Below are 22,616 nucleotides of genomic sequence, written 5' to 3' on the forward strand. Positions count from 1 at the left end.
CCTCCCTAGGACTATGTGGTGTGATAGTTGCTAGACTCTGCTGGAGTCTAGGATCACTGGGAGAAAAAATTCTCTGAATACCTGTCTGATCTCAGGCCTGTGCTGCTGCATCCTCACTGCTATTGCTACCCTTGTTTCTTGAATTAGATGCATCTGTGTTAAGCCCACTTTACTGCAGCAAATAACATGTAGATGTGCTCTAATATACACTGATGTCCAAATGATGTCCACAATGCTGTAGTCCAAATTTATTTTGAAACCTCTTCAGAGTGGTCTGTGTAGCTCATTTCTTCTTTCATCTCTCATGCCTAATGTAGCCATCCCAAATGTCTGTAGAAATGACTTGCCTGTGCTATCTTCTATCCAATCCATAAGGTTAAACAATCTATCTTCAGGGTACATCTGTCCAGGATGAGTAGAATTTGGATAGAATGTAGATAAACCCTATTATCCAAATAGTAGGTTTTTTTGTTGTTGTTCACTGTAAAAATCTGTAATGTGGCTCTGAGGTTAAAACAAAACATAGACAATTTTGACTAATACTAGGTTTGTATTTGAAATGCCAGTCATGTTGAATTGTGAGATAAAGATTAAAATACCTGCCGTAAGTCTCCAATTGAGGTAGTATTAGCTCTTTTTGTTTTAATCAGGTGAAATAGAGCTGGCTGAATATAGAGAGACGGGGGCCTTACAAGACAGTATTCTACGCTGTGTGAGAGAAGAAAGCATTCAGAAAAAAAAACTGCGCTCTCTAAAACAAAAATCTCTTGATATAGGGAATGCAGACTCCCTGTTGTTTTCATTAGATGAACATCGCAGGAAGTCCTGCATAGACCGGTGTGACTTAGAAAAACCACCTGTCCCTGCTGCTTATGCCATACATAGGCAGAGTGATTATGGACGATCTCGGCAGAATTCTTCTACTAAAGCTGAAAATATAGAAACACAAGAAAATCTTCCTCGTACAGAGAGTTTCCAGGAAACAAGAAGACCTGTCATACCAGAAGTTAGGTTAAACTGCATGGAAACCTATGAAGTGAAAGTGGACTCTCCAGTTAAACCTGCTGGTCCCAAGGAAGATTTAGATCTGATAGATTTGTCCTCTGACTCAACATCAGGTCCTGAAAAGCATTCAGTACTCTCCACTTCAGACAGTGACTCGTTAGTCTTTGAACCACTTCCTCCCCTTAGAATAGTGGAGAGTGATGAAGAAGAAGAAATGACAAACCAGTTGAATGACAAAGTCTCTGGCAAAACTGCTGCGTCATCTCCCTCAACTCCTATCAACATCTCTGCACTCAGTCTCAGCACAACTCCTCTGGTCCAGTTCAGCATCGAAGATTGCTCCAAAGACTTTAGTTCTAAGGATACAAGCAACAATGCTTCAGCAGGAATAGAGGAGATCCTTTCCACGTCTCCAAAAGATCAAAAGGACTCTTCAGAGTTAGTTAAGCCAGAAGAACTTAAGGACATGTCCTGTGGGAACCCACTAACACTGAAACAGAAAAGGGACCTGCTGCAGAAGTCATTTGCCCTTCCAGAAATGTCCCTTGATGATAATTCTGAGCTCAGCATGGAGGAAATTAGACCTAGTGGAGCAATTCCAAGCCCAAATGTAAAGACAGTCCTTATTAAAGTCCCTGAAGATTCTGAAAACCAAACAGAAAGTGATAAACTTGATACCAACACAGAGTCTGACACTGAAAAAAACATGGAGCAGAAACAAGAAGAGGAGACTGAGGAGTCAGAATTTAAGATTCAGATTGTTCCCCGCCAGAGGAAGCAGAGGAAGATTGCTGTGAGTGCTATTCAGAGAGAATACCTGGACATTTCCTTTAACATCCTTGACAAGCTGGGAGAGCAGAAGGAGGCAGGTGAGCTCAATCACTGACCCAATCAAAAGGCTTATTACTGCGTGAAGGTTTTAGTAACAGACCAGTGTAGGGAGAGATGTGTATATGTATAGGGAGTGATGTGTATATATAGTATCTGATGCGGTCTGAGCTAGCTGAGTGCTTTCAGGTGTTTGTTTCTCACAAGGAACGTACTAACCACACAGGTATCGTGCATGTGTGAGGGCCCATTTGAAAAGGAAGTGGAGCTCACTGACAAAAATATTGGTTCTGATATCCAAGTTAGGGAGTGAAACTCCATGGCTTCTTTATGAGGGAAGTCAGAAAAATTGTCATACTTCTGTGCCTTTTATCCTGCTAATCTAATCCATGCTACACTGATTCTCTTGTGTGTGTAGTGATTTTTGGCCGTTATTTATTCTGCAAGCATAAGGCAGTGAGAAGCAGACTGGATCACAAAGTGTAAAGCTGAGCAGGCTGTAGACTTCCGAACTAAGAGCACTTGAAGTTAACCACAGTTTGCATTTAGGATCAGATATACACACATATTTTGTTTTTATACACTAAAAACTATTTGTAGCCTTCTTTATATTGGGTATCCACCAAGCTTACACGGCTTGTGTTTGTTAAAGATTTAAAGTTCAAGCATGGGGGAAGCCATACAGTATTTCTGTGTATCCCAAGTTTTTTCAGGTCATTTCAATACAGGGTTTTGGTACTAAGTTTTTCAGGTGGAGAGAAGTGTGTTTTAGCTGTTTCCTCAGTTTCCAATTGGATGTGTCAAACAGTTTTAAAAACTGTATGCTGCTGCCTCTTTACTTCTGTGGCTGTTTTTTTTCCAGGGTTTTTCAGCTATTAAAATTTTATCAGTCTTTTTTTAACATATTAATTAAAAAAGGAAAGAATCCTTCAAGCCTCAGTTCTTTGGTGCCAGTGAAGTGAGGAGGAATATTATGCAGTCCTGACCTCACTTCTTCTTTCTTAATTGCTTCAGAGGGAACCATAGTATAATTTTATATTACGATATTCCACTTTAACAAGGAGAAATCATTCAGTGTGATCATAGTTATGCTGTTCCCTTTATGTTTCAGGCCTATCGTACCGTGTATGGTTCCAGTAAGCTGAAGAACTGCTGGAGCTTTGTAAAAACAAAAGAGAGCCCAGTGCTTTTGAACTTTTCACATAGGTTCTTAGAGAAGAATGGTCATGAAAGAATTGTACAATTAGACTCAAATGATTTTTGACCATTAGTAAGGGCCAGTTTTCATGCCATAACTAACACTATCATCCTTGAAACTGCTTGGAAGGGCTGTCCCAGTTCTGAAACACCATGTGGAACCTAGGATTATAGCATATATGATGGTCGTTTGGCTGCATGCATCTAAGTACGTCATCCAAGGGGAGCATAGAACATTCACAATGACTCATTAAGTGCATTACAGGTTGATATAGGCAATTCAGATAACTAGGTAATTTAGTGACATTGGTAGTTTAATGTATCTCATGTTCTGTTTTGCTTTGTTTAGCCTTATTGATTACTTTATTTGAGAACATATGTGTTGTAATTCATTTAAGTAGGCTTACTATCACCGTTATAATGGGCTGAATATAATTTCAAAGTCTTATTCAAGCTTTGTCAGCCTATTATACTTCCATATGTTTTAGGCTTATGATATAACTGATCTCTGAATTAAATATCCTAACGCATTGTTTCTTCAAGTGCACGATGCTGGGCTACAGAGTTTCCTGCCTGAGACTTTTTACAGCACAGATACATATTCATTTTTATAGGCTATGCTGAAACCAGCCATCAACACTTGAAAATTTCTTTGCTTTATTCTTCCCATATTGACAGTATCAATTATCATAAAATAAAAACATTAGTCTTAATGGCTTATTTTTCTTTTTAATGATAGAATCTTAAACTCTTTGAATCTTTAGCATCAATTGCTAGATCAGCAGCCTTTTGAATGAAAATTGATAACATGTTGGAGATAAGGCTTTTAAAAGATGCTGAGCTGTCACTTAGACTAGCTTTCTACTAGTGGTACCTCTCTTATTTCCATGTTGGTGGTCCTGATAAACACTCTGTGAGTGGGATCAAAATCAAACTCTATGTGCATATATTACTTCTGAGCTCTAAAGAGCATAGGTAGAAATCTCCTTTAAAAAGTGACTTTAAGCAGTAGATCCCTGAGCCTCTATAGAAATTCTTACGGCACACACACTGAATCCTTTTAAAACTGCTGGGAATGCCAGATGGTGAATGGATGACTGAAAAGATGTGAAAAAGGCATCCAGGGAGAAAATGGATGGAAGATATTTATTGATTCTAAATACTGGGAGTTTAAGCACAATTTTCATATGCAGATCCTGCTGCCAAAGGACTTTCAACACTGGAAATGCCAAGAGAGTCATCATCTGCACCAACCCTTGAAGCAGGTGTCCCAGAGACAAGTAGTCACTCTTCCATATCAAGTAAGTTTACCTCTGGTTTGAGGATTAAATCTAAGTTGCTGTATTTATGCATCAGATGCATATCATGTATGGTAAATGACTTCCCCTGAGTGTCATTGAATCTTACAGCTATGTTGGATATCATTAGATCTGTTGAATCTCTGATGGTCAGCAGGACTTTAGCAGTTAGTGGCTGCAAGATTTTCTGTTGTGACATGGCAAATTTGACAGATGTTGTTTTCTTGAATTAGAGTAGGTAGCTAAAAGCAATGTTTCACTAAAGCTGAATGTTTATTTTCCAGTGAGAGAAAGCATTGTCAACTGTCAGTGCACAGAAGCAGAGGATGAGAGCTCCACAGGGCTGTTACTATGATCTTCAGTACATTTCTTACTGTACCTCAGGAAAAAAATCTCTTGCAATTTTTGTAAAATGCCTTGAAATGCCACTTCCTCAGCTGCTGGCTGAAATGCGGTAACTGTTTATCTGAGACTCCCATACCCATTTCAATGGAAACTGAGCTGGGTTGGTTTAAGTAGACATAGACACATGGCTTAACAGAGCAGATGTAGATAACATTGGAAGGTGGAGGCATCTTACAACACTAAGAAAATCCAGAATGGCCTGTCCATCTAGGCAATGTTAAGTAACACATCCAAAGGTTGATGGGGCAGGACTCTGACTAGTAGAAAAGGGAGGGGAAATGATGACCTGCTTTGATACCAGTGAGCTGCTAGATCAGCTCAACCATCTTTCTGAACTGCAATTTCAGATTGCTGTAGAAAAGTTAAATTTTAATTTGTGAAATTCAGCATCTACTGATTTGATTGGAAAGGGTGTCTGGACTATTAAAGGAAGATGTTATTTTAGACATGCTAGATGAGTACTCCAAATTAGAGGTTTCCTCTCCAGTTTTACCACAAGTGTCTTGTGTCATGTGCATCTCGTAGTCAGGGTACATTTGTTGGCTACCTAATGATACAGATGTCACTTACTAAAGCAGCTAAAGAGATGCCAGTTAAGACCTATCTCCGTCTGGTTTCACTGAGTGCTAGGTGTTCCTGTAAATTCCAATATATGAAATTGGGAATAGTATCTATATGGTATTAAGTCTGCATTCCTTTGTAAATATTCCTTTCCTCTTTCTGTGTGCCTCAGTTTCCAACTGCAAAAAGGGACATGAATCCTTCCATTGTGTCTCTTGTCTGTTTAGGCTGAAATATGTGTCTTTGACCTTCTATGTGTCTTTACAGTGCTTTGCATAATAAGCCCTGATCAGGACTGTGAGCACAAGGCAGTTCTGTAACACAAGTAGATAACATTACTCGTACAGCCAGTGCCTGGCCACAGAAAGCATACATCATTAACCGTGATAGGAAGATTTTGCCTTTGGACTTCTCTTCTTGAGTAGAGAATTCCACAGCAATGGAGGGATGATTGACCAGATCACTAGCTAACATATGAATGGCTCACCAGCTACTATATGAAGGTTACTGATCTCCTCGTGATTGTTAGGTTTCTTGTGGAAAATCTGATCAAGGAAAACTTCCCTCCCTATGCTACTAGCCAGTCACAGGCATGAAAAGTCACGTGCTGGTCCACAGCAATCAGCCTGGCTCCAACACTGTTCAAAGGCTGGCAGCTCTCTGGGTTTTTTGTCTTTTAGATTTTTTTCTTAACTTATCAGTATTTGAAATCATGGCTGTCCTTGAGAAATCAGGTAAATAACCCTGGAAATCCAAACCTGCTCAACAGTAGCCTGATTATGTGAAATATGCATGAAATTTTTTTAATTACAGTCGCAAAAGCTGTTAAGAAAATTCAAAGAGATAATTATTTTCTATATTTTAACAGTCATCTGCACTCCAAGCAGTCTTGTCAGTTCTAACGTTAATTGCTGTTCTTTCATCAGGAAATTCTATGCTTGATAAAGTGATAAAGCATCTATTTAAAATCCTTGCCCTGGAAACGATGGCAATTCTATTTTTCTCCTAATTTGCTGTGAAATGCAGCTGCAATATAACTTTTAAAAGTGAAACATGGAATCGTCTCTTGGTCTGGTTCAGTTCCAGAAGTTCAATTATACAAGGACTGCTTTGCAGCGATGCTGGAGAAGTTTGTACTTGGACCAAAAATAGAGTTTAAATGCACTCTGATACCTTCAAAGGATACAATGAGGGAAAACTTAAAATACTTCACCTAATAAAATAATTTCAGTGTGCAGATTCCCACTGAAGTTATCATTGTGTTTATTATTACTCAGGGCCTGTATTTGTTTTGTTAGGGAATACTCTGCTTTCTCTGAATTTGAAACGCTGAGATAGAAACTGAGTAGAGCAAGTTTAGGAGAAGGCACTCAACCTCTTAGACCTTTCTGAAAATTGTAGTCCATCCCTCGTCTGTACTTCTTAATCATGGTTAATAATGTGAAATGCTGGGTTTATTTTCAGAGCTTAGCTGGGTACTGTTTGGAATTCTAGTACAGAAGTACCTGATATTATGTTAATATTCTTTTTAATGATGTTGAATGTAGTTGCAGATGAAAATAATCCTTAGGAGAAGATTTTGCTTTGTTGCCCTTGCTTCAAGGCCCTGTTGAGGAAAGCACTTAAACATATACTGAAGGCAACATTTTAAAAGCTTTCCTGCATGGAGATGTGTGTCAGCAGTCTCATATGCCTTGTTCAGGCAGGGCCTTAAAACTCTGTCTTCATACTGTGAACAATGATTTTGGTTTCAGTGGCGGAAATACATTGCTCAGACTCAACTGTCAAAACAAATGTATTATGTTCGCTCAATCTGGATTTTCTTATGAATGGAGAAAAAAGTAAGAAAGTCAGGAGTTGTATATGATCTGTTTCTTCCTCCATTTAAGCACTGAGAAAATACATGACCAAAAAAGTCTTAAATTTTAAATCCACAATGGTTTGGGGTTTTTTTGTGTGGGATCATTATCCAGTGAGACACATCTCTTAAAGCAAACAGTAATATCCATTTAAAGAAGTATTGTAAATAGTCGGATGAGGAAAAATCCAATGCTTGTTGCTTGATAGCTGCGTGTAAGAAGAATGGCAGTGAAGTTACAAAAGGGACCCATCTTCAAAGGCATGCTGGCTTCACACTTCAGAATAATGTGCAGGTGGTATGCCTGAGTGGTGGGTATTTAGGAGGCCTGTTCAGGTTGCATCACCCATGAAGGGTGCTAGTGGTACACAGTCAGTGAATTTGTTTTCCTATGGTGAGAATGGACAGAGCAGTCCTCCATACTTTGCTGGGAGAAGACCGAGTTTCCTTCCTCGGTACATTGTATGTGAGTGAGATTCATGTATACATTTATCACCTGTCAGCATGGGAATTTTGGGGTAGTATCTTACACTTCACAAATACCAAGTGTTTTGAAGAGCTTTCATGATATTTGGAGACAAAAAGGCACTGACAGTTGACACAGCGGATGAGATCCTGAATCCAAGTCACTTATGTCTGATGTCATTTGGAGCCAGAATTGTACCCTGTGTAGTTGTGTGAAAAGTGCATATTGACTCGAGCAAGATCCTTAGAGCAAGCAGTCATTGTCCTTTCAGTATTTATCTCATGCTGGCTTGTAAGATCAGGAAAAAAGAGTAGGTTTACATGTTGTCTGAGCCCCTGAAATCCTTTTGCATTTCTGACTTGCAGCTCAGTTCAGACAAATGAAAAGAGGCTCTTTGGGAGCTCTGACAATGAACCAGATAATGAAGAGGCAGCTGGAACACCAGTCTAGTGCTCCCCACAATATCAGCACTTGGGATACTGGTGAGCTGCATTTATTGTTCTTTATTTCTATTTCCTAAACCAATTACTTTCTGTATCAATCCATTTAAAAAGTGAGTATTTCTATTCTACCATTGCAGATAAGTAATCAATCTCAAGTCTAAAGTGAAACTTTATAGTGAGTACCAGATTCTCACCTGGTATGAATTGGAATAGTTACATTTTGGGAGGTAGTCCCTCTGGTACAGCGGTGTCCCCACAATTTCACGTATTACTTGGATTATTTCCTGGCCTCATTGAATGAAATGGAAGTATCAGTGTTGATTTCATTAGGTATAGGATTTCATCCCTGGTGCATGGAATCATTTATTTGCCTGTATGTTTACAATGGTGTTGGTACACCACGGAGTTGTGCCTTATACCAGCCAGTTTTATTTCTCTTTAGAGAAGTTTCTGCCAGCTCGTGCTGAACACCTGAAGTTTCTGTTCACTCACTGACCTGTTTTTTCTCCCTTTAAGATTAATGCAAAGCAATGAAAACCAAATTAAGCACATAATTTCCTCATTACTCAAGTGGTTTGTTTTTTTCTTCTATAAAAGGTTTTCTGTTATGACCAAATTCATTGCAGATGTCACAAACAAAGAATTCACTCTGGTTTATCATAAATGCTAAATATTTTATTGCCCATCTTGATGTTAGTGATATTACAGAATCGTGCTTCTTAGGAATTTATCAGCAGATCCAGATGCATCCAGAGAAAGGAATGCTTAAAACGTTATATGGAACTTAGCATGCTGAATGAATGTCTCACCACCAGTTCTGGACAGCTGAGTTAAAATTTTTGCTTAATTCAGCCTTCAGCATCAAGTACCATCAAACTGAATCTTGTAGCTGAAGAATGGCTAAAGTTATGGTATATAGTTCAGGATTATCATTTCTGCTCCAGTCTGCTGAGTAGCGTGCTCAGCATGAGATCCTTAAATCATAAAGGTCAGAATTTGTCAATGATAACAATGGTATTTTTGTCCTATCAGCAGGGAAGTTTGTTTATTGAAGAGACTTAGCTGGTATCACCTAGTTTCTCAGGCAGTGGTTAGAGATGAAGTTATTGCTTTCATTCTGCATGAAGTAGTTAGCCTGTATTCAAAAGGAACAAGTCAGTACTCAAAACCACTTAGGAACTCTGTCTTGTTAATCTGGTTCCAAGTCCATTAGCTTTCTTCACAACATCTATGACTTTTCCCTCCGACGTTCATTCCAGCTAAAGGCCTCCAAGCATGGAGATACAAAGTAAAATGTTCTTTTCTGGAAAGCTTTGCATCTCTCAGTCTCTTTTTCAACCACTAGCTTCAAAGTAAAATTAGTCTTTGGACAGAAAACAGGTTTTTTCTTTCAGGACAAATGCTCAGTGTGACTACTTGATCACATTTCAATGTCACACCACAATTTTAAGACTCATTATACTCAGGTATAACAACTAGGAAATAGTCTTATCCCACATAAGTGTATGATGCATGCTTGGTTCATGCATGCTTTATTTTTTTTTTTTTACATTGGTAGGTATCATGTGTCTCTTTCATTTCTTATTTCAAAACACTTTTTTCCCAAGCTTGCCATCTGTAAAATACAATAATTTTGTGTCTAGCTTCTGTCAGGACAAACTATACCTGACTTCTAGTCTCTTGGTATTTCTAAACACTGTCTTTCTCTTTTTGTGACTCATATTCCATATCTTGTTGAATCTTTACAGCTAGCACTTCCTTTCTTGTTTAATGACACTTGTCTAAAATGCCTTCTTTGGTATTAGGTTATTTGTGTCCTTTTTCTTTTGTGGACTTCTTTCATCTTTCTCTCCCCCCTAGCCTCTATGGTTAAAAGATTAACTCTTTTCTTTGTTTTTTTCAATAGCTGTTGTATTTGTCTTTCTCTTGTTTTAATTGTTTAAGACTTGTGGTGCTGGTGACAGATGCTGGATTCATAGTTCTGGAGACTGAAGTTCTGTATTTATTCACAGAGCAGATACAGCATGGAAAGCGGCTGTGCAATGTCCCTGTTTGCCTAAACCCAGACTTGGAGGGACCACCACTCAGAATCAGAGGTTAGTTCAGTGTCCGTTTGACCTGCTGTCTCTGCTAAGACTGCCAGGAAGGTTTTTTGGTTAGTACCAAATGATGCTGAATTTTATGTTCCATTCAGCTGTATTAAAGCCCTCAACTGTCCTGCAGAATGTAGGTTATTGAAAAATTATTAGACAAGACATTTTATTCAAGACAGGGACAACTGATAAGACGTACTGGCTTTCTGCTAGTACTTGTTTTGGCTGTCAACCTGGAAATAAACACTCTGTATGCAGAGTGTGGTTGAATCTCATTTCTTTATGAACTCTCCTCCCTCACAGCTGAAATACATCCAGACTTTCTTACAGCCTTGCAGTGGGGCAGTGACCTGCCTTCTTTGCCTAAATCATGTTTTTTTCTTACTGTTCAGTTCACGAGGGAGGACATTTTTATTCTGAGTAGTTAAGTCTTATTCCAACATTGTAACCTGCATTATGACAGCTTTTAGCATTCGTGTGCTGCAATGGGACTTACATCTAGAGAACATGACAGTGAAACTTCCAAAGTCATGGTAGAGTGATCTTTATTCATTTGTGAGGGGGGAAAAAATGGCTAAAAATATGTGAAAATCTACTCCTTTTCTTTCCATTCTGTATGGTGTCCTACATTACTGAAGGGTATTCTGGACTTCCTGGAGTGTCTGCTCATATCCAACAAAATCTCAGGGGACAATTATGAAGTACTTAACTCTGTATATAAAAGAAATATTTCCTTCCATACTTAGTAAAATGATTGTTTAAAACCTGTCTTATGCTTGTGAAGCAAGCCCTCATGACTCCACATATTTTGAGTTCAGAAATTGTGGGAGCTTCTTAGATTATTTTGCCTGAGAGCTGATATTAAATTTGCTTTTCCTGCAGTAACCAGGATTATCTCATCAGAAATTCCATCTGAACCTAGCTTAGGTGGAGAAGCTTCCTCCTGTTTCCATAGTTAAATATTATCAGAACAAGCTGATGTTAACATCTGCAGATTGAAGCAACCAGCAAGAAAGTCGATAATGGATTACTTAATCTGTGGTTGAATTGGCATCAAAAGGGCATTGATATTCTTCTAAAAATTGGTTCATAAAATGAGCTTTTCATAGATTGGTCTTTAGAAGGAGATGCCCTTGGGGACAGCTTATATACCTAATGATGGTGTCTACCAGGTGAGCTCCCTGGATTCATTATTGGAGCTGAGCTGTATGGGAACAGGAATAATGCTGTCTCTATCATGTCAGCTACATGCGACAACCAAAAGAGATATTTTTCTTTAAGAATTGAATCTCTCTTTCTGTCTTAGTGACCTGGAGAATAAAACTGCTAACTGTTTAAATCATCATCACAAGGCATCTCAGATGAATGACAGCTTGTACATCACAGTAGCTTTGATCCAAGTTTCTGATGGCTCATGAATGAGTCTGATTATTCTTCTTAAGGTTTTCTTTGCAACCAGACTAGCTGGAGAGTTGCCTCTTCTGTATGTTTTTTTTCTGCAATTGCTGTTGTCTTCTTGATGAAAACAAAGGGGCCAAGGTGGGAAAACCACAATACTGGAGAGATGTTAGACTGTCAGACTACCCTATATTGCTGCAATTCTGGAAGGCAGGACTCAGAGAAGCCAAGAGTTTGAATCTTCCATTATACATAACTTTTCCTATTAAAACAAGCATCCATCAGAAATTAGGTGCACAAAAAGTGCCAAAGGCAAAGGGAACCCCATATGTTGGCATGATCACAGTGGCTATGCCTCCAGCTGAACAACTCAGCTTTGGAGAATAAAGATGCTTGTGAAGACTTTCAACAGAAAGCATTTCTAATCATCAGCCCTCCAATATTCTCAATGTTTCTCAAGTCCTTATGAATTATTTCTTCTAGCAGTCCTTTCCTGATTTCTCTCCTATGCGTCTGTTAAGGATGGTATGAATAGATTGATGACCTGATGTTGAGACATATGAACTTATTTCCTTCTTTATGTCACCGAGAACTATGGGAAGGCAATTCCCTGGAAGTACGTGAGAAGACTGCAAATATTTTGGTGTCCAGTCTCATAGCAACTGTAGAATCATCCTCTCTCCCTAAAAAATTAGTAGATACAATTACGTCCTCCTTCCTGGAATTTTTGTGCTTTGTTATCTTTTTTCCAAGTATTTCTTTTAAATTTTTTTTTTAATTGATAGTTCTAGGTAATTGGAACAATCTGGCAGAAGCAAGGAATGTGCTATATATATCCTTTTGTAGACACACTTTATTTCTGTGCACAGTAAAACCATATGGCTCTTCTTTAGAAGTCTGCTCTTCAACCAGTTTGGATTTATGTTTAGTGATTTTTCGTTCCTTTTTTTACTTTTTTCCCCCTAATTGCCTTAAGGTGCCACAAAATCTAGCCTGCTGTCAGCACCCAGTATAGTCAGTATGTTTGTACCTGCACCAGAAGAATTTGCTGATGACCAGCCCACTGTGATGACTGACAAGTAAGTTCTTTTTCTGTTCCTTTCAAAGAACTAGTTGAACTTCAAATAGGTCAGGTAAAGTATAGATATACTTTGTGGAAATATGAAGTCCATTCTATCACTTATGCTAAGTTTTTTGCATTTATGCTAAGTTTTTACCTTGAGGTAAAAAATTTTTTTACCTCAAGGTAAACATTTTCTAAACACTGCCATCAATATGTGCTTTTAATTCAGTAGGACCTGTGTGAGTGCACAGGCAAAATGATGACTGAGGCTATTGCATGTGCACAGAGGGCAGGGGAAGCACTTACTATCCTATTTTAAATCAAAGGTTCCTTGTGATCCATCAGAAAACACTTTTGCCTTAGGAAAAAAGAAAAGCTCTTTTTTAAAATTCCTTTGGGTTTCTGTTGAAATAGATTACACGTGATTACACATCAACGGTTACCAACATAGCATTTTTAATGCTGATACTCACTGATCCCAAAAGCTTTTGCTAACCTTAATTGGTTGGTTAAAATGCCTCTAAAGAAAGCGTTAAACATAAATGTACTCATTTAATGGAGAAATAAAGCAGTCAGCAGGGAGCCATGCATCGATTTGGTCAAAAACTGGGAAGAGAAACCGTAAGTTCTTGCTTGTGCTTCTACGCTCAGTCCAGTAGACAGGCATGCCAGGATGATCACTGAAGAAAGACAGGGCCATTGTGCAGGCTGTGACTGGAAGTGGACCTTATTGTGCGACAAAGTGAAGCATCCCAAAAGTTAGGCTTATCTTTGACACTTCCTTTGGCCATTTCACCAAAACTCTAGCACCACCTATTAACATACAGACCAGCTGAGCTTGACTTTCATGACTTTGTTGGCATATTTTCTTTCTGTTCAGTAACAAAGGCAAGAAAATTGCCTGTACAATTCCATTAAGTTAAAATACCACAACCTGTTGGAGTCATTAGCAACTGATTGATCAAATTAAGCAAGCCTTCCTACTGGGCTGAGATAAGCCAGTTTCCCACATTGGCTTGCCTTTTTCGTAGGTTGTGAAAGCCTGTCTCATCTCTTCTAAATGTGACATCCCCTTTATAATTAGACATTATGGAACCCTTTCAGAACTTCATCAGTTGTCTTTGAGCGTTTCAGGAAGGAATAGTGACTCAGCAGCAAATCTGCCCTGGGAAAGGAGACTTCTCTGAAATCTAAGGTTCTGTGCCCCTGAGAGGTCCTTTCATTTCTTTCTTAATAGCTATAACTGCTGTGGGAACCAATCGGATCATTGTTTCCTAATTGTATAATTTGTTATTCATAATTCATGACTGACAGGAAGGACAATGTGAAATTGTTCCATCGCTTATAAGATCATCTATGAGTGTCATTGTGTCTATGCTGCTAAATAGAAGAATGCCAGGGACTTGAGCCCTCGCCTGAGCCCAAGTCGCACGAACTGGCTGGTGTTCACATTGCTGAGGTCTAGTCTTCAATGCGGCAGATTTCTCTTGGATAGTACAAACTGAAGCAGTCCAATACAGAGTGAGGGAATTTGCTAACAATTACCAATGAAGGACCCAAAACAAGGCCTGCCCTGTGGCCCTCTTTCATCTGTCAGTGAAGAAACAGCCAGTGCAGCTAGTGAGAAGCTTTATTAATGTTTGAAAGCCATGGACTTTTATTAATTATAGAAAGATCACAATTACATTGTCTTTCTAAATAAATTTTGACTAGAATGTACTAAATAATAGTACTTTAAAAGGACATAATTATACACATACATATATATCGTAATACTTTGTTTTAAATTTGTTAATGTCAATTTTTAAAACTGTTCTTTGCAGGTGCCATGACTGTGGGGCTATTCTTGAAGAATATGATGAAGAGACACTAGGCCTGGCCATAGTTGTGCTCTCAACCTTCATTCACCTTAGTCCAGACTTGGCTGCTCCTCTGCTGTTGGACATCATGCAGTCTGTAGGAAGGTAAATTCAAAACTTTCCTGTCTCCCATATGATTGACAGAATTTTGTGCCTGGAATTGGGCTTACATAAACTTCACTATATGAAGTTATATATTTTAGAACTCTTATGTGAATAACATCTCTTTCTGTCTGCTTCTTTGTTACTCATCATTTTATCAATTTCTTATGTAACTTCTTCCACTGTCACTTCAATTTTGGGCAGCTCCTTTGATGTCCTCCCCTTTTACCCTCCAAAAGGAGGTTCCAGCTCGGGAATCTCCCCAGCCTGTCCCACTATAAGCAGTGATGTAAATAATTAATTCAGTTTTTCTGCAGTACCCTTATCTTCCTTGAGTGCCCTGTTTATTACCTGAACAGCAATTGATGCAGCATACACTCTGGTGTGCTTCTTGATCCCGTTTTATTTGAAGAAAAATTTACTGTTAGTTTTTATTCCTTCTGCTAGTTGCTCCTTGAACTGTTTTTTGGCCTGTGTTCTTGTGGTTTTTACATTGGATTTGTTAGAATTTGTGCTCTTTTCTGCTTTCAAGACATGACTTCAGCTTTTTGAAAGAAGCCACTTTTTTTCTGATAACCTCCCTCACCTTTCCTTTCTTCTGCTCTCTTGAAGTCTTTCTTAACAAGTGGCGTACCTTGTCCCTGTGCTTCCAATGTAATGTACTTAAACAACTTCTGTTCTTGTAAAGACCAAATTCTCTTGGCTACCCCTTTTTGCTGTTTGATGGAATTTTTCACTTTTATGTAGTTCCTGCTTTAGGAGTTATGCACAAATCAGCTTTTCTGAATTTTATTGCTCCTGGAGGACTGTTGACTCCTAGGTATGATCATTCGTTAGCATACCTGAAGCTCTTCAGGCTTTTCAACCATATTTTATATGCTAATTAAGTGAAGAGTTACATCTCTTTATGAGGGCTTCCTAACCAGCTGCTGCATGAGATTGTCTCTGATAAGGTTTTAAACATTTGGTGTCTATTTTTTTTCTCTTGTGATTTTTACCCAGTGTGCATGGGATAATTGAAGTGCACCGTTACTATTGTATTACTTGCTATTGCTGCCTTGGCCACTTCCATAACTTCCTGCCTAAGAGGTGGAGGGATGCATTGGGGGTGTTTCAGAATAAACTTCTGAGTAGCACTAGAAGTGCGGAAATGATGCGCAGCTCTCCTTTTCCATGTTCTTTTCAGTGACTGAAGTTAAAATTGCTTGACTGACTTCTGCAGGGGCATGGCTCTTCACAGCCCTGCCTCTCCACTACCTCCCAATTCCATTTAAACACAGCAGCTATTCAAGCCCTCCATTTCCATTAATTGCAAGGCTGCAGTTCCCTGCTGTCACTGCTAATGAACTCTGATGGAGGCAAAGTTTCTAATCTAGACAGATGCTATCCATTCTGTGTGATTCTTGTAAATACAGCAGTGCTACAGCCACAGAGAGTAAATAATTTGAAAGATAAATTGTCAAGGGATGAGGGCCGAGTGGGCTACCTTCTTCTGTGCTTTGAGGAAGAAATGCTGCATCTTTGGATTGAGACAGCTGATTGTTTTACAGCAGCAGATGGCATGCAATGTGGGGTATTCCTGGTAAATTCCTGATCCTGTGTTGTTCCTACTGGCTGTCATATCTGACAAATTCTAAGTCCAGTACGAGGCTCCCCACAAAGGAATTATTTTGAATAAATGCAAAATTAGTAGCATATACAAGCAGAGAGGCATTCAGGTGCCTCATATATAACCTAAGTCGCTGTCTTTCATCAAGCAGTGCCATATCATTACCTCCAAATATCCATCTCACAGCAGAGGTGAGAATGAATTAGACTTCTTGCATTTTTATTCTTAGAAAAAGAACTACTACCTTCATGCTTAGAAGAGGAAACAGGGGGTTAGGAAATGCAGGGTCTTTCAGAATACCTAAACAATACACAGAAAGATTTTCAAAAGTTATTTGGGTACCCACAGGTAGAGATAGGCATCTATTGGGATTTTCAGAAGAGAAAAAGTTCTGGGTTCAAGTTACTGACAATTAGAGATTTACATGTTTATAAGACTCTGGCATGCACTTAACTTTATGCTCTAGTTCCTGAGTCAAGATTTTTGACTTGTTGATTCTTATTTCATTGATTTCCAGTGAGATTTAGGTTTCCAAGCATCAAAGCCCTGTTTGAAAATGGCATTTAGGCTCTTGAGTTAGTAAGGAGCTTTGAAAAGCCTAACTTCCGTTCTTAACATGTACAAATTTGAGCACATCCATTTACTGTCTACTATCCATTTACTGTTCTGCTTTGTGGTCCACAAAGTGGAGGTAATGATGGGGGTTCATGGCCTTTGTACAACAAAATATTTAGAGTAGTAATGATAAATACATACAAGCTGTAAATTTCAAAAAGTTTCAGACGTTCCCAAGTGTTTAGTGTAGTTCATGTCCCATGAAGTTTTTCCAAAGTTAGAAACCAAATGTTTTGTTTATCATAAAAACCACACTTGCATTATTGCATTCAAAAGGAGAGAAAAACTTTGTACAGGACTTTGATTTCTTTTAGAAGAAATATTTTATGCTATTGTATTTCTATGCTTTAGTAGATCTTTGAAAATAAGTGTAATGTCCATTGGACATGTGGTGAGTCTCATTGCATTCTGCAGAAATCCTCATGTGCTTTAATGTAAGCAGATGCTACAGTTATTCCAGAATCAAGGTCTTTATTGCTTGAAGGTGGCTTCAGACCTGTTTTCACCCAGAATTAGCTTTGCACAGCAGGATGAATATGTTGTATTTTAGTGTGGACTCTTAACAACAGTGGAGTCAGGGGCTCTAGTGAGGTTTTCTGATTTATGGTGGGACAACTGAAGAGAATATAATCTTCAATCCCCTGCCCCATCCAGCCTGAGATTATTGCACTGTTGAAAGTATGCTGTGTTCCCAGCTTGTCATGCATCATTAATTAAAATCACCATCCATTTTGGTTTACACTGATGCATTCGACTGAGCTGCCTTAGGGTCCTTTTTGGATTTTGCAGTGGTGACTAGAGAGGAAACGGTCTTCAGAACAGGGGCTGACAGTGGATTGAGGAACAGCTAAATCCAGCCTAAAAGGATCGTGAATCAAAGATGAACATTGAAAGCCAGATCATCAGCAGATGTAAATTAGCGTAGCTCTATGAACTTTCCGTTTAGACATATCAACTTATACCAGCTGAAATACTGATGCCCAGCAGATGAAAAGAAAAATTGCATGGTATTTTGTATGTAAGAAATGCTTCCAGTGTACATCTTTATAGTTCCTTTTTAGTGGCTTTTAGTATTAAAGGTGTGTTGCTTTGATATTATAAGCCCTGATTCTATTCATTTACATGTCCTGGATATTGAAGTGCATTATTTTGCTTTAAGATTGTGTTCAGTATTTTCATCACTGAATGCCCATATTTGGCTTCAGAGTCTATATTTATGTACTAAAATAAATGACCTGATCTTTGAGAACCCAGTATTTCTCATCTGACTTTGTAAGAGCTCGTAGGTACTTAGTTTTTCTGAAATTAGGCCAGTTATTTAGGTGCCAAAATCTGGAACTAGAAGCCTCACTTCAGACTGCCAAGTAGAGAATTTTGGCTTAGTCTGTGTTGCTGTGTTAATCAATTCAGCCAGTAGGCAGCTTCTGGCAAACTTTTTTTTCTCCAAATCCCTCTAGGTTATTAATTATCCATGATGTGCATGTAAGGCAATAGCTTTACTTCATTATCTTCATGCTAGTACAGGGAGGCAGGTAGAATTGTCTTTAGAACTGTTAAGTATTTGTGAGACTGCAAGACTGAATAGATTTTATATGTCATGCAAACGTGATTTGACTGAATTTAAATGATCTTCAGACAACCTTTCTGGTGACATTTTAAATGTTCTCTAAAATTTTTGTTTGTTATTAAAAAAAATGATACTTTATTGGCTTACTTAAAAATGAAACACAAAAAAAGCATATGAGCTTCACTTATTTTTTTATTTTTATTCCAGGTTGGCATCAAGTACCAGTTTTTCTAATCAAGCAGAAAGGTATGGTAGCAAAGGATACCCTAGCCAAAATTAAACAATTAATCTAAACCATCATCCTCCCTGGCCCTGAAATCAACTAAATTTAACTTCTTAAAAATTTATTTAAGGTTTGTGAGTAAGAGGAAAAACCTATCCTTTCCCACTTGTTTCAAATATCTCATGTGTTCTGAAGATGAACAGGAGCCCATATTCATATGTATTGAACTTGAAAAAACTCAGATTCAGACGTTCTTTAAAGATGCCTTCTGGTTTCCACAATTTCAGTGCAGCTTTTTCCAGCTTATTCTGTGTTCAGTATTTGTCTTGATAAACTATCTCCATGCATTCAACCAAGTGAATCATCCTTGGCCATGGAGAACCCCTGGTAGTGATGTCTCATTATGTGAATCAGATGCTGAATAGGACAAATTCATTTTGAGAAGCTGTAAAAAGTGTTAAGATGTGCAGTTTATGAGTAAATAGATAATACTTCAGCTTTTTAAATGAAACCATTTTTTGAGGGTTTAGGAAGTACTTCATCTCTTGAAGGAAACTGCAAGAGGCAAGTTAGTATTATAATGTGTGTGTTTACCTGTAATTCATGTGTTTTACGGTAAAGCCAAGAACCTCCTCCTGTATCACTGAAATACACAAGGGGAGAGCAGGATTATATTTCAAGCTCAGATGACTCACAAATAAAACTATGTGGAGAATCAGGAAAAATGCAACAATTTATTGAGACTTAAGTACTTTAGGTATGTGTACATAACTTTTTCAGCTCTGCATAGTCGAGCTGAAGTAATAAAATCAACATACTGAACTGTTTTTTGGGATCAGGACAGTTTTGCTTTTGACTGTCTCACTCATAACTGAACACTTCCATAAATAAAAGGAATAGGATCATCTTTATTTTTTCCATGCAGTCAGCTTTGAGAAGTGCTTCATCTGCAATGCAATTTCCTTCTTCCTTTTCCTTCCCTTCATTTCAGCATGATGATCCCTGGAAATGCTGCAGGTGTGGCCAAGCAGTTCCTCCGTTGTGTGTTCCATCAGCTGGCTCCCAATGGCATCTTTCCCCAGCTCTTCCAGAGCAATATTAAAGGTAATGTGCAATACCTGAGTGCATTTCTGACCCTTTCAGTTACCTCTGTATGGACAGTCAGTGTAAAAATGTAATTCAAATTTCAGATGGAAGTTTTTTACGGACCTTGGCCATGTCTCTTATGGACTTCAGTGAGCTGAGTTCCATCGCTGCTCTGAGCCAGCTGTTAGAGGTATGTTGGCAATCAGCTCTGTTAATGGTGCTAGTTTTATTAGCATTATCAGCCATATCGGATAATTTCTCCTCATTCATTAAGAGTTCAAACTTGCATCACCAAAAGCGATGTGAATTTTTGTTTTGTCCTCCCTGGGAAGCAGGATTAGGCTGTCCTCACCATTTTCCTTCTTTCCTTCTGTGTTTTGCTCTCACTGATAACTTCCGCCCCCCGTGCAGCTCCTGACCATCCCTTCCCCAGCACTGTTTTTGGTTTTCAGGAACATTTTTGCTCATACATCTCAGTTGTCCCTCTCCCCTGTATCTGCTGGCAGTTTCTCTAAGTAGTCCAAAGATTTATTGCCTGCCTTTCACTGACTGCCTTCTGTGCACTTGGCCTGTTTCTACTGTAGCTTTTATCCTTCCACTAGCACTAGACACTTGCATGTATCCTGCTCTTCCAAGAACGTGGCAGTTGCTTCATACAAAGATTTTGACATCACTTTAAAACCACTTATGTCTTTCCAGGCCCGACCCTAGTACACAAGTCAAAAATGCATACACGGTCTACTAACAATGAACATATCTTGTTTAAAACTATCCAAAGCAAAACATGGGCAATCCACTGGTGAATACTTTGAGTTTTGCTTTTTTCACTGCCATGCCAGTCTAAGTAGGTTATGAGTTAGGACCCTGCTTATAACATTTTGGCTCAAAATCTTTTGGTCAATACTTTAGGAACTGAACTAGACTTAACTGTCACATACACAGTTCAAATTCCCTGCACAACATTTTATCATTAGCATTATAGAAGAGGTAAGTAGTATTTGGTCTGAACAAATTAACCTCAGCATTTCCAAATACTCTTTAAGGGGTCATTTCTGCATGTGTACATTTGTTTACAGTTCTTTTGTTTCCCAGGGTTTAAACAACAAAAAGAATTTACCAGCAGGGGGTGCAATGCTACGCTGTTTGGAAAATATTGCTACCTTTATGGAAGCCTTGCCGATGGATTCGCCCAGCAACCTCTGGACCACAATTAGTAATCAGTTTCAGACCTTCCTTACTAAACTCCCTTGTGTTTTGCCACTTAAGGTATGATGTATAGACATCTGAAACGAATTATACTGCCATTGTTCAGGATGTACCAAAACAGTGGGAAAGCTGTGGATGAGAAATCAGAGTGGGTTGTTGTGAATATTTTCTAATAATTCAACTAATGTTTCCAGAAGACTGGATTTATTGTATGTCTGACCCATCCCTTTAATTATATTTTCTGTGGGTAGCCATAACAACTCTGACCAGAGTACTCTTCACCTCTTTGTTGGCTTTTTTCCTCTATGCTTTCCATGCCCTGTCTTTGTCAGATTAGAATACTGCATTTGAGAGAATCATCATTTTGGCAAAAAAAAATCCATCTTTTTTTAACTGTTAAAACAAAATAAAACTCTCAAGAAGAGCAGCACCACCTAATTAATTTGCTAAAAATACACAATAGTCAGACAGGCAGAGAGAACTGAGACTACTGGGAATTGAGCCCAGCCTGTCTGGCTGACCAGGTTGTAGTTCTGGCTGTAATAAGAATATAGTTGCAGAAACTGAATCTAGAAGCTTTGGGCTCTGATTTCTGAGTGCTCAGAGGACATGCAGAGGGATCTTATCTCCTGGTGTTGTGTACATTTCCAGATGTCTTTTCAGTAAACACAGTACAAACTTCTGAGTCTTTACAGTAAACACGGGATTCTGATGCCCTTATTCTGACTTTACTTCCTATGGCATGAATGAGCCCAGTGGTAATTTCTTCTGTGCAAAAGAGTGTTGCTCAGTATGAGCTGAAGAATCCAAAATCTAACTTTGTGACTTATAACATTGTCTTCTAAATCGGGTGTCACCACCAAATTACATGAATTATATTAAATTCCTTGACACTATTATGCAATAGTCAGATTGTGAAGCCTCTTTAGGTTTTGGTTTTGGTTTTGGGTAAATTGAGGCACTATCCTGCAGCACTTAGTAAGCCAAACAGGCAGTAACCATTCCCTTTGTGTACTAGCCACCCCAATCTGTTGCATCTTGTCTAATTGAAATAAATAAAAAGAAATTAATTGGATCTTAATAGTTCTAACTGCGTATCTGCCATTCACAGAACATTTAGATGGAGTGTTTACTCTGATTTCCCTTTTATTCATGGGAGGTATCATTAGTGATACAAATAAAACAATTGCTTGCTTCTGAACTTTCCATCTCCTGTTCCTTCCTCTAGGGTCATAAATTACTCTTTGCTGTTCTAGATGTTTGAAGCAGGGATGAGGCAAGACAATGGATAGACCCTGAAAAGTCCCATTCACTGCTGCAGCCTGTGTGATTTACACAGAAGAAAAATCAGTTACACCATAAGGAACAACTTTAGAGGGGCCTCTGGAGCAGCTATTGCCAGGGTGCATTCTGATGTTACGGGGTGTGAGTTGCAGCCCTGTCTTGGGGTGTGGGGGAAAATGTCATAGCCCAGGGCAACCACAGAAATATAACATGAGGTAGATGGTGCGTACCTCCTGCTAACCCACTCTTTTTTTTTTTTTTTCTTTTTTCCCCCCAATCAATTTTTATTACAGTGGAAATATATTTCTAGGAAATTTTTGTCATAAACGGGGTAAAGTTAACTTTTCTAAACTAGCCCTTTAGTGAAATATTCTCAAGGCCCATGCTGTGGTATGTTACCACTGAAGGGCTATGATTGTGTGTTCAGGAATAAGCCAGTTTAGGCAAAGT

At 38.6% G+C, this 22,616-nt stretch overlaps 1 protein-coding gene across 5 annotated transcripts in view; it reads left to right on the top strand.

The window, feature by feature from the left end:
- The window catches only part of UNC79 (unc-79 homolog, NALCN channel complex subunit), a 122,278-nt gene that overhangs the window by 63,350 nt on the left and 36,312 nt on the right, over positions 1 to 22,616 (top strand). For 4 of the 5 annotated variants that reach the window (XM_072865331.1, XM_072865332.1, XM_072865333.1 and 1 more), the window contains 10 exons: positions 651 to 1,874; positions 4,224 to 4,331; positions 7,984 to 8,100; positions 10,074 to 10,157; positions 12,529 to 12,631; positions 14,439 to 14,579; positions 18,575 to 18,613; positions 19,582 to 19,694; positions 19,781 to 19,866; positions 20,769 to 20,942. In XM_072865331.1, coding sequence (XP_072721432.1) covers positions 651 to 1,874; positions 4,224 to 4,331; positions 7,984 to 8,100; positions 10,074 to 10,157; positions 12,529 to 12,631; positions 14,439 to 14,579; positions 18,575 to 18,613; positions 19,582 to 19,694; positions 19,781 to 19,866; positions 20,769 to 20,942 — 2,189 coding nt within the window. The remainder of the gene's footprint in view (positions 1 to 650; positions 1,875 to 4,223; positions 4,332 to 7,983; positions 8,101 to 10,073; positions 10,158 to 12,528; positions 12,632 to 14,438; positions 14,580 to 18,574; positions 18,614 to 19,581; positions 19,695 to 19,780; positions 19,867 to 20,768; positions 20,943 to 22,616) is intronic. The other variant, XM_072865335.1, reaches the window with a different exon arrangement.

This window comes from Ciconia boyciana, chromosome 6, assembly GCF_034638445.1.
Source record: "Ciconia boyciana chromosome 6, ASM3463844v1, whole genome shotgun sequence".
In the NCBI taxonomy this organism is placed as follows: domain Eukaryota; kingdom Metazoa; phylum Chordata; class Aves; order Ciconiiformes; family Ciconiidae; genus Ciconia; species Ciconia boyciana.